Source organism: Chionomys nivalis, chromosome 5 (assembly GCF_950005125.1).
Source record: "Chionomys nivalis chromosome 5, mChiNiv1.1, whole genome shotgun sequence".
NCBI classification, from domain to species: Eukaryota; Metazoa; Chordata; class Mammalia; order Rodentia; family Cricetidae; genus Chionomys; species Chionomys nivalis.
Window position 1 is genome coordinate 63,418,377 of NC_080090.1, and position 12,116 is coordinate 63,430,492.

Genomic DNA, 12,116 nt, shown 5'->3' on the forward strand with positions numbered 1-12,116 from the left:
TATAAACCATGTGCCCTTTGACCCAACACCTCTGCTGCTAGAAATTCATCTTACATATGTTCTCTCGTAGTGGACAAAAATGACAGTGATGTCCTAGCTTGAATATGAAGTGTACCCCACCAAAGGTCTGTGGGCTGAAGGCTTGGGCTCCATTATTGGGAGGTAAATGGATCATGAGAGCTCTAATTTCAGATTCACTTCATGACTTGTATAAAACATGACCACAACTCAAAATTAAATAAGCAACCCTCTCCACCCATTATATGAAAGCATTGAGAGTTAATGAGAATGCCTGAGATCCAGTGGCAGGGATATCATTCATAAGTAATCTCCCCATAAACTAAGTTGCTGTGTTTAAATTATGGGTATGGAAGGGGGACATTCACATGAGTGCAGGTTCCCTCTTAGTATAGAGATGTTGGATTCTCATGGAATTGGAACTATAAATTGTTGTGAGCTGCCCAACGTGGGCACTGGGAACTGAATTCAGGTCCTTTAGAAGACCCGTAAACATGAGTCACCTCTCCAACCCTAGAATGCTTGTTTGTTTGTTTGTTTGTTTGTAAGTACTTGTCAAGAACATACAAGGCACTGAGTTGAATTCTTAACACTACAAAAATACTAAAATTGTACTATTCAAACATATTTAATGTCGTTAGGGTACTTTACCATGAAACATTACATGTAAAAAGAAATAAATAATTACGTGTTCCTTTGGGGTTGCTTATCTGTTTCGAGACAGGGTCTCCCTTTATAGTTTAGGCTGGTCTCCTACTCACAGTCTTGCCTACCTCAGCCGGATGAGTGCACCACCATGCCTGGCTCGTCTATGTGACTTAAAGTGATTTTCAATGGGAAACTCTAGGAGTAAATAAATGAAATGTGAGCAGATGCTGCCTTCTATCATCAGTAGGACAGATGAACACTGCAGGTGTGAACAGCAAACACCTATGTGTTTTTATTTTTCTCACCATAACTTTCTGAACGTCTCCCGTGCTCTAAAAGAAGTATGTTCTAGTCATATCATTGGAGGAGGGGGAGATGGGGCAAGGGGTGGTGGTCGCTTGTCCGAAGGAAGTCTGGGAGAAAGGTGTTCTCACCTTCTTCCTTCCATAGTAGAGCAGCCTGGTGAACTTCTCCACAATCTGCGCTGGCGTCTCCACGCTGGGGGGAATCTCCCCCGTGAGCAGGTTGCGAGTCCCAGAGCTCAGCACCGGCCAGTCCTCGTCTGTCAGACTGATGAGGTTGGCCACTGGGGGCTGCCTCTTGTACTTCTCCAGCTTCTTGCAGTCTTGCATCAGCAGCTCAGCAATGTCAGACCCCACCATGGACTGCATGGTAAAGAGAGTCATCCTGTGGGGCGATCCTATTGGTCCCCAAACTGCCCCTCCCCCAGGCTGACTCTGCCTTCTTCCTGAGACAGTCATACAAATATACCATAGACCTTTCGTGAATGACTGAATGTCAGACATCAGCTTCACTACTGCTAGCTGTTACTCTCTGTCTGTAGGCGGCGGCAAACCTCACTGGAACCACTCACAGGTGTATTGTATGGTTGGTGGAATAATCCAGGGTCTATATAACAAACCCCAGTCAGTGGGAAGATGCTCTCCAGGAAAGGTCAGCATTGGTAAACTGGCAGGGGCATCCCCTCTGAGCAACAGCGCTGCTTAGAGACTGCCTTTTATAATCGTGATATACACCAACTCCCATGAAGACTGGAACTTCAGCCTGGTTTTCCTCTGCCCCCGATACCAAGCAAAGCAGTGACTCACCCCATTCTGTCTGCAAAGGAGAACCAACAGGTGCCAAAGCAGAGCTGAGTCCCTGCTCCCTGGTTTCTCGGATTTGAGACACTGAGCTGCTTTCTTCTGGCAAAACGTCATGATATCCACCTTGTGTATGTCCTCCCTGTGAGGCGATTCAGGAAGCAAGGCCTAAGCAGACTGACTGTCCCTGTTCAGGGGTTCAGGCTCCCTGTACAATGAACTGGTTTATGTGGCAGAAGCCTGACAGCCCAGGACTGGAAGCCTGGGACCACAACATTGTTTTGTTTCCCTACAGAACAGGAAGGAGTTTCAGAGATTCTCTTTGTGAATCTTTCTATCTTTCAGATGAGGACAATGAAACCCAGAGACCTTAAGTGACTTCTCAGAATGGCAGGTAAGGACTCTGTTTAAAGTCATACAAGACTGGGACCATGTCTGCCCTACCCCCTCTCAACTAATACAAACATCTCACCCCCTCTGAACCTGTGTCTTCCCCTCCTTAAGACAGGACTAATAAAAGAAACCACCTTCATACAAAAAGGAGTAAGCAAACTGTGTGACAACATCACATAAATGTTCACTAAGTGGACAGCATGACGTGCTCAAGAACATTCAACAAGTCAGCGCCAAGTGGGGCCAACGCCATACTATTTAATACACAGCTCGGTTCTCTCCATACCTATAAGTAAGACGTGGAGACAAAAGGTAGGGTCTTGTTTGCCACCTCAAGAATGATCTTTGAAATTGTCCTCTGGCCTCATTTGTGCACACATAAATACACACACACACACACACACACCATAACACTCATTTTGACTTAAAGGAGCCTTCAGTTGTGATATGAGACTTTCTTAGGACCAAGCTTCTAGATAGAATTATGTGTATATAGTAGTGGTGCCATTCAATGGGCTTCCATATGCCTAGAGTCTCACAGCCACCACCTTTGGAGTAGGTAAGGTAAGTGCTATGTGCTTTCTCAAGGGAAAAACTTAGAACTGGTGAACCACCAGTTAGCAGGATACCTGTGGTGCTGGCCGTCTGACTCACAACTAAAGGCCACTGGTTATCAGAAAAGTGGCTGGAAATGCGAAAGCACTTCCAGTTCATTCCTGCAGAGGGCAGACGTTCACAATGTCAGGGAACTGGAAAGCAGGGTTCCAGCTCATAAAAGCAATTTCAAGAATGTTTCCAGGCTATGCGGTTTCCCCGCTAACACCTGTGAAGTACACAGGACACTAAAGCTTCCCGCCAAGTAACCTCTATGAAATGTTTTTAGATGTCCAACTTATTAAGACAGCTTTTCTTTCTGCCCTTGTCAAAATTACTTGAGCCACCTCTTTTCTCTTTACTGTCACAGAGAAATCTATTCCAAATAAGATAAATAGTTTCTTCTGTGGAAACCAAGACCCAGGCAGGAAGATGTCCCGGCTTTCAAAGCCTTTACTTAAGAGCTGGGGAATATAGCTTAGTGGGTAAGAACTGTTGCTGTGAAAGCAAGAAGACATGAGTTCAAATCCCAAGTGCCCACATAAAAGCCAGGTATGGATACATGTGCCTGGTAAGACCAGAGTTTGAGGAACAGAGACAGGCCTTTTCTGGGAGCTCACTGGCCAGACAGCCTAGCCAAAATGGCAAGCTTCAGGTTTGGTGAGATGCCCTGTCTCAAAAACTAAGAGAAAGAAGAAGATGAAAGAGCAAAAGAGGAAAAAAATAAATGCCTTTCTCTGACGTCTGCATGTGTGCACATGCATACATGCACCTTCATACATGTGTACATACACCACACACACACACATGCCATGCTCTCCCTTAACAAAGCTCTTGCAGTACTTTACCTGATGAGGGGTCCTGGGAAACCTCTCATCTCCTCTTGATCCTCAGAATCATTAAGGATAACCTGGACCAGAAAATAAATTAGGTCCCCAAGACCTTTCCACCCTGTACCCAGCAGTCAAATCCAGTATCAGATCCATGGCTATGGTCCAATGGTGTGGCTCAGACACTTGTGGAGACAGTTACCCTGTTGAAGATGAGCCACGAGCATCTCAGGGAAAATATAAGCCTAGTACCACTTTTTAAGAAAAGCCCACCCATTCCTGCCACACCAGCCTCCAGGAAAGTGGAGGCCTGAGAAGAGCCACTGGGTTGAGTAGAGTACTTGCACCCCCAAGGCCCGACACCCTGATTACCTCCATGCTGTGTACTTCAATGAGGGCTGTTTGTCCATCAGCAGGAGAGTTGGGGGACACCCAAACTAGCTGGCCTCCTGGCCCAAAACTCACGGACACGTGGGGAACATAAAACTTCATGGGTGCCTTGGGAACAGCTGCTGAGGCATCGTCTGGCCAGAGACACATGTGGACACTTGTTAGGTTTACTGTGGCTGCTCTTTAGTTACGAAAGACATCATGGAAACACTTCTGTTCAAATTCCCCCTGGGCCAAGGTGAGACGCTGTGTGGGGTACCTGGTTAGAAAGGATGAGGCTCTAGTCTGATTTGAACCTCTAAGGATATGTCAGATTGCAATGCAAAGTTTATTATTTGGTCCAAATGATAATGCACTCGTCTCAGAGTCTCAGGAGTGGTCAGAGGACAAGCAGCCTCTACTGCTGTGTTTCTGTACATGTGGTAAGCCTCCAGACTGGCATTTACACTGTCCTCAATTCACTTCATCAGTCCTCTCTGGTCTTCATTTTCCTTACTTGTCGCTTAAAAGCACCCCAGAGTGCCTCCTGGCCCAACATAATGATGACTAGGAGCAGTGTTCCCTTCTAACAGCCATCTGTGATGCAAGTTCCATCACTAGAGAAGATGTGGGAAAGGGATCCAAAGTCAGCTTCTCTGCCTAGGAGACCTGCATAAGCCAATAAGGTGATCAAAGACCCAATACTGGAAGTACAGAAGGGTAACTTTCCTCATGACCCAACCGTTCCTCATCCTTACTGGAATCAAACAGCTCCATAGCCACTTGGTACTCACCAGCCTGAATAGGTCTCCAAGTCGCTGATCCCATGGGTTCATACTCGGGGGCATCTGCCATGTACTGACTGAGCTCATAGCTGCTAGAGCTGAGGCCAGACTCCTGATGTTGGAGAAGGTTGGACCTGCCGGTCAGTGATGGCTAGGAAAAAAAAGAAAAACAATGAAATTCTCTAGGAAGGAGTGCTGGAGAGCTTGTCCTTCCACTTTTCACGTTTCTTCCTTCAAAGAAACAAAACTCAAACTTTCCACTAAACACAGTGAACACGAATTCATTGGAAGAAGATAGTATTATCCCACTGAGTATGGCCTAGTGGGGTTAAGTAACTTAGAATTCAAATTTAGTTTCTGTCACTATGTTTCTATGACCTTAAACAGGTGACTTTGGCTTTCCTAGCGCAATACCTTCATCTGCAATATAAATTTAGGATAGCTGTCCTATACACGTTACTTACTAATATACCAGCCATTCATGTCTGGATAATGAACATTCCCTGCAGACAAGTATACAAGAAATTTGTGCTTCAGGAGAGATGAATAAAACGGTGTATTCAAAGGCTCCTTGTTCACTGTAAAGTGCTGTTCACACATTGTGGTTTTAGCATCAGTCACCTATCCCCATCCTAGTGAGAACTAGGTACAGAAAAATTATCTATGTACACACACAAAAAAAAATCACACAGATCTAATCAGGGAGAAACAAACTAATCAGAGACTGTCAAAAATTAAGAACTCATCTCTACAATAGTTTTGCTACTTGTCTATAAATCTAAAATTACTGTAATAAAATATTTATCTCAATATTATTAAGAGCTCTATTTTGTGACCTAGATGGCGCATGGATTAGGATCTTAGAGAAAAGATGTTAAAGAGTCAGGAAAGATTTTGAAGTTGCTTTTCAATCTTAAATTAAAAGGTCCTAACAATCCTTCACTTTCTAAGGGTGCTGAACACCTAACTCGCAGAGGTGGTTTCATCTCTTTCCAAGCACTTCACCATGAATTAAGTCCTGCCCACTTGACAAAACAGGACTAGGTCAGATCAGGTCCTTGGACTGAGAGAGTGAAATGGGAAGGCAGGGGAAAGTGGGGGTGAGTGGGGACTCTGCTGGCGACTGCAGACCAACAAGCAGGCTTAATACACGGTCACAGGCCTCCAGGCCCTGTCACTTTAAGTTACCTTTTGTTTCTGGGCCTCACTCTCCGGAAAGAACTCCCCAGGCTGTTGCTGTCCAGAGACAGAAGCGAGGCTGTCTTCATAGGGATTCTTGCTGGTATGCCTGCAGCAACAGGACAGCGGTATTGAGACAGGTCCTGGGCAAGCCAGCAAGGCTGGAATACGCTCTGCTGGAGGCTGGCACGGTGCTCAGTATGGGCGGGTGTCAGGCCAGTTTCAGTGCTACAGCAAAAAGCATTTCCTATCTTTCCCCACTTCAGTGTGTTAGAAAGATGGAATGTTTGGGTTCCACACAGTTATTAGAAGTGACCCAGACTTTACAGAGAGTGGCTGGTCATCACAGCCTTTGCATTGGTGAATTCCAAGGCTAAGGGTACCAGGGTAAATGCTTCAGTAAAGTCTCTTCCCTGCTGGGCCATGTGCCAGGAGGATGTTTCATGCTTAGGAGCAGAGAGAGGGGGCAGAGAAGCACTACAGCCTCAGAAAGGCCCCAGCCATAACAATTATTGCAAGACGACATTGTTTCTAAGGCTAATATAGGATTTGGCCTTTAGATTTGGCCACAAGTAATTTTACAGGATATAGACTTGTGCCAAATGGGCAACCTCTCTCGGAGACAACGATCACTTTCCCGGGATTAGTGCCAATAGTTAGCCTGGACCACCGTGGCTTATTATCCTCATGTCCCTGTGGCTGGAACAAAAGCAGACTGTCTTCCATGGGTCAGGGACCACTACCAGGTGCCCTAAGGTTGTCCTAACGGAATCTAACTAAATCTTGTCAGCATGGCTTGTCCTTTCACTTACTGGAATTGAGTCTCACTATTTGGTCCATAGGGACTGTTGCGCTTTTCACAATGACGCTCGTTGAAATACTTTTGATCGCCAGACTCTTCATTCCAGATGTAAGGACTCCCTTGCCTTGCCACTGCACCCTCAGAGAAAGCAAAGCAAAGACAGGTCACTTGCTGCTTCTGAAAGTCCTTTTAGAAAGATACTAGAGAGACATGAAACTGCATTACAGTAAGTAAAAAACATATCTATCAAACTGAGTCAACTGACAAGTGAGAGCTAATAACAAAAGCCCCCAAGATGCTCTGAACCAGTTTGCATGGCTTCATGAATTTACACACAATATAATACCCTGTTATTATGAAACTCCCATTGGTACGCATGTGCTGTCCCAGGATAGAGTGATTATTGTAGTAGTATTATAGCTCAGCATACCAGATGGGCTTAAGAGCTAATTTTACTGTTACTTAATCAGTAAATATAACCTTTGCTACAAGAAGAAATTAGAGAAAAATGTGGATGAAGTATACACTATCCACAGAACTAGTAACATAAGAGTAGTTTCGGTATTATTAAAGGGCAGGGTCTCCAAACACGGCACCAGTGGTCCCTGGCTGTGGTGGTAGACCACCCGTGCATCTCCAATCCCCAAAGGCACTGGAGATTGCTTCATACCTCTTTCTTCTTGCAGTAGCTGTGGATGTCTATGGTAGTAATAATTTCCATAAACATACTCTTCTCTCGGTGTTGGAGTGTGGTACCTCTGATAGGGGTCCTCATAGCCCAACCTGAGAGACCAGAAAGACAGCCAGTCATCCACCAATGGCAGTAAAGGGAGACCCCAAAGAAAAGTGATGAACCAGACAACTTCAGAAGGCAGAATGGCTGCCCAGTCCAGAATCCGTGGATGAACCAGACAACTTCAGAAGGCAGAATGGCTGCCCAGTCCAGAAACCATGGATGAATTAGATAACTTCAGAAGACAGAATGACTTCCCAGTCCAGAATCCATGGATGAACCAGACAACTTCAGAAGACAGAATGACTTCCCAGTCCAGAATCCGTGGATGAACCAGATAACTTCAGAAGACAGAATGACTTCCCAGTCCAGAATCCGTGGATGAACCAGACAACTTCAGAAGGCAGAATGACTGTTCAGTCCAGAAACCATGGATAAACCAGACAACTTCAGAAAACAGAATGGCTTGCCCAGTCCAGAATCTGCCTGATTCACGTTAGGTCAGAAAATCCAGAATCAAAACAGGGGACGGCCTTCGCTTCATAAGAAGATTGGCATTTTTATAATAAAATTCTTTTTGCTTTAAAATGTTCTTGTTAAAATGGGTTTATTCACAATTCTTCTTTATTTTATAGTAATATTTTTACTTGCCAGATATACACATCCAAAATCCTGGAAGCCCCAGCCCTGAGAAAAGCATCTTCCTAAGGAGATTGTATAAGAACACAATGTGCCGCTGGAATTCCCATGCATATTACAGACAGAAACAAGACTATCCTCAGCATGATTGCTTTTATTGTCTCTGTCCTTGACATACTCAATTTCTCTTGAGAACTCAACAACCCAGAGGGATTGGGGAAAGGAACATTATGCTGTTAGCGTTTGTCAATTAATAATAACCACAGGGACAAAATTCTTTACCCTAAATTCCATAACTTCAAACTTCAACTGTAGGACACATAGACATAATCCCAGCTAGAGGAGGTAGAGGAGAGCATGGTGGATTTCAATATTCTGGGAATGCAATGGGCTTGGGGGAACAGGAACTCCACGTTCTCTAACACAGAATTATTTCTGTGGTCACTGTCTCCTCACTTACAGCCTGAAAAATCTGCATTTTCCTTCTCTGAAGTGAGTTTTTCTTAAAGTTCTTAAGCATTAAATACTGATCTTTGCATTTCTGTCACCCTCCATGGGTGACCCTGGGGCTCTTGGCTGTTGGTATAGGGCTCAGATCAAAGACAATGTGAAGCCTTTCATAGTGTCCTAGGAAAAGCTTTTTCACAGCCCACAAATGCTTGCTGCCTTTGACAGCCCCAAAACAGGGAGGTCCCATTTACTCTCTTCTATTCTACCTTCTATCCCTCCCTCAACCCTAGTCACACCACCACGGCAGCTTTATAAAGTTCTTCTTGAGATAATGAAGAGAGAAACACTGTCACCAGTCACCAAATATCAAGTGGGCCAAGACAGATTTTAGCTAAGACAATAGAGAAGAGTGGGTACCCTCGTGTTTGTCAAATTTGACACAAATATAGAACTATCTGGAAGTGGGGCTCTTAATTCAGAAAATGCCTTCAAAAGATTGGTCTGTAGGCAAGTCTGCAGGACATTTTCTTGACTAATGTTTGATATGGGATGGCCCAACCCACTGGGGACAGTGACACACACACACACACACAGGTGGGTCTGGGTTGTATAAGAAAGAAAACTGAGCATGAGCATTTCAGGGTTAACAAGCAAGTAAGCAGCATTCCTCCATGGTCTCTGCTTCAGTTTCTGCCCGCAGGCTCCTGATTTCCTTCAGTGATGGACTGTGGTGTGAAAGGAGATGAAATGAACCCTTTCCTCCCCCAGCTGGCTTTTTGTCAAGGCGTTTTATCACAGCAATAGAAATCTTAACTAAAGCAGATAGAAAAGAGGAGGAGGAGGAGGAGGAGGAGGGAGAGAAAGGAGGAGGGAGGGGAGGGGAGGAGAAGAGGAGTTGGACAAAGAAAGGAGGAGAGGTATAAGAGACTAGGGAGAGCAGTGTCCGATGGTGAGTGCACTTGGGAGGTTTGAATGAGGCAGGAGGATCCTAAGTTGGAGGACAACCAGTTCTATGTAACAAACCCCAGGAAATGGGGACAGGGTAAGGAGGAAGAAGAAAGTGAACAGGAAACAAGAATGATTAATAGTCTATTCATAGGTACACGGGAGAGAGAGATAGGTCCACTGTAGTCCTAGAAGTCATACCTTGAGTACAACTGAGTAGGATAAGGTCCTCCCAAGTAGTCCACTCCAGACACAGGTTGAGACCATTCCCCAGGCCTGGGTACATAGTGGGCCTCCTGGTGGTGAGCCCTGAGGTCCTGCGCCCTTGGGTCCTGCGTCCTGGGGTCCTGCTGTGGCTTTGAGTTCCTGTGGGCTTCTTGCCATTGGTGGTATTTATCTCCACTGTACTGAGGGTGAGGACGGTGTCTGTAATGTCCACTCTGAAGCCCACGGTTTGTGTCCATCGATGGTACCATGGGCCTCCCTTGTGGCTGAGATGGCCTCTGGGGAACCCAAGGCTCCATCTCTGACCCTTTGATCTTCTTCTTAGGTCTTGAGGATGTTACGTAGCTATTTTAATTTCCTGCACCCGAAAAGAAGACAGATCATCATTCTGGAGAGCTGGGGATATGCACAGCTCGGTCAGTAAAATGTCTGCCTTTCAAGCACCAATGTGTAAAGCTGATTCTGAAAAGTTACATCAAAAGCCAGACAGACGTGGTAGTGCACACTTGTAATCCCAGTACTGGGCAGGTAGAAACAGCAAGATCCCTGAGGCTCTCTGGACAGTCAACCGAGCCTAGTCAATGAACCCTAGGTCCCAAGGAAAAGACCTTGTCTTGAAAAACAAAGCATATGACTCCTGAGGAACAACACTTCAGATGAACCTCTGGCCTACACACATACACACACACACACACACACACACGCACACACACACAGCATTTTAAGCCTTTATCCAAACATGGCAGTTTATTATATTCAGTGAAAAGAGCAACTATGATTCTCAAAATTGTCTAAAACAAACCATATGAGCACCGACATAGAGGAATTTGAAAAAAAAAAAACTTCTCAGACAGATACATTAAATAAATAAAAGGCTAGACAATTAGTTTGATGCTGACTCAAAAATTCAGAAAGTACATATGGAACAACAGATGTAGGTGGCATGGGAGGCAGATAACCGCACTTAATGCAGCTACAAATGCTATCAAGAAATTCCAATTAATGTTTCCTCATTTGTTCCACCAGCAAATATTTATACAACACTTAAAACGGATTGCTGAGGTATCCGAAATAGAGCAAGCCTTGTGAGGAGCTGGTCAGAGTTCAAATCCTTTCTATAGCTCTTACCAGTTGGATAATTTTTTTAAGCTTCAATTCCCTTACCCATGGAGATGCTAGATACTACAGGCTAGTGCTGCGGGGTTGGTGTCATAGCTAAACACGACATATGGAAAGTGCCTAGAACTACCTAGTACATGGTGATTGTTCACTCCATCACAGTAAGTGTCTTCAGAATCCAAGGCTAGAGTAGTATGAGTGACTGAAGACTTTGTAGGTCTAGGGAGACATGTCACTGGGCTGTTTGCTGCATAAACACAAGAACCTGAATTTGGGTCCTTCGCGCACACATGGAAAGCCAAACTCAGTGCTCCTGTAAGACAGTAAGCTTCAGACTCAGTAAAACACCCTCTTTCAAAAAATAATATGGAATATAATAGAGGAAGACACTCAATATTGACCTCTGTCTAGTCTACGCGCATGTGCACACACACACACACACACACACACACACACCGACTTAAGCTGATTCCATGAAAGACTTACCCTCCCTCCGGGAAAGCCAACAGACACAAGTTTGGGGCTGCTGATACTGGGAAATGGAGAACCAGGTCTCCCAGCTCTTTCTGACTGAAGCATTTAGACCTAGAAGTTCCTCTCACATCGGACTAGCTTTCCCACTAGATAAGAACCAGCTTCAGGGACCAGTGCCCTTTCCCAATCCCTCTGCTTGTACAGCAGAGGGGCGTGTAACAGAGAGAAAGCCAGGCCCTGCTCCTGTTCAGAAAGCCTACTGGGCCACCAGCATACACAGGCAAGGACAGCCCCCATTCCCTTCCCTTTGGGAATGTTGATGGCAGCATGATTCTGATCGAACCTGTTAGTTGCCCTTAGTCTGGAAGCTTCCACATTCAGCTAAAAACTCTTATCAGAGAAAAAGTTCAGAGGGTCATGTGGTGAAATCAAGATGACCCCGTTTGAATACCACAGTGGAACCTAGGTCCAGAGCAGTGAGCCAGGAGCTGTGAGAAGGCCAGAGAGGGTCCTTCTGCTTCCAGGTCACTCATAACGCAGGACCTCGGGCCTTCCTCTCTTGCTTCCTCGAAAAACACAGTCATAACAAAAACTTTGCTAGCAAATTCCAGGAAGGGCCTAATACCCCTAGTACTATACAAGATCCTTTGCTAAAAACCCACAAAACACAATGGCACTTGGACACAAGGAAGAACTTGAAAAGTAATCAATTCACTTGCCCCCAGACTTTGCACTAAGCATCCTGGCCCCAACTACCAAGGCACAATCCCAATCTTTTCTTTGATAGCACTTCATTCTGTCACCAAAGGC

The 12,116-nt window shown here is 45.1% G+C and overlaps 1 protein-coding gene across 1 annotated transcript in view; it reads right to left on the minus strand.

Moving 5' to 3' along the window:
• Nucleotides 1–12,116, minus strand: part of Sec16b (SEC16 homolog B, endoplasmic reticulum export factor) — a 60,471-nt gene that overhangs the window by 29,594 nt on the left and 18,761 nt on the right. Inside the window, exons 2-10 of the mRNA XM_057770025.1 lie at nt 9,690–10,071; nt 7,392–7,504; nt 6,732–6,852; nt 5,929–6,028; nt 4,750–4,891; nt 3,959–4,110; nt 3,605–3,666; nt 1,776–1,911; nt 1,101–1,331 (exon numbers count right to left, since the gene is read on the minus strand). Of these exons, the coding sequence (XP_057626008.1) occupies nt 1,101–1,331; nt 1,776–1,911; nt 3,605–3,666; nt 3,959–4,110; nt 4,750–4,891; nt 5,929–6,028; nt 6,732–6,852; nt 7,392–7,504; nt 9,690–10,012 (1,380 nt within the window). The 5' untranslated portion in view covers nt 10,013–10,071. The remainder of the gene's footprint in view (nt 1–1,100; nt 1,332–1,775; nt 1,912–3,604; nt 3,667–3,958; nt 4,111–4,749; nt 4,892–5,928; nt 6,029–6,731; nt 6,853–7,391; nt 7,505–9,689; nt 10,072–12,116) is intronic.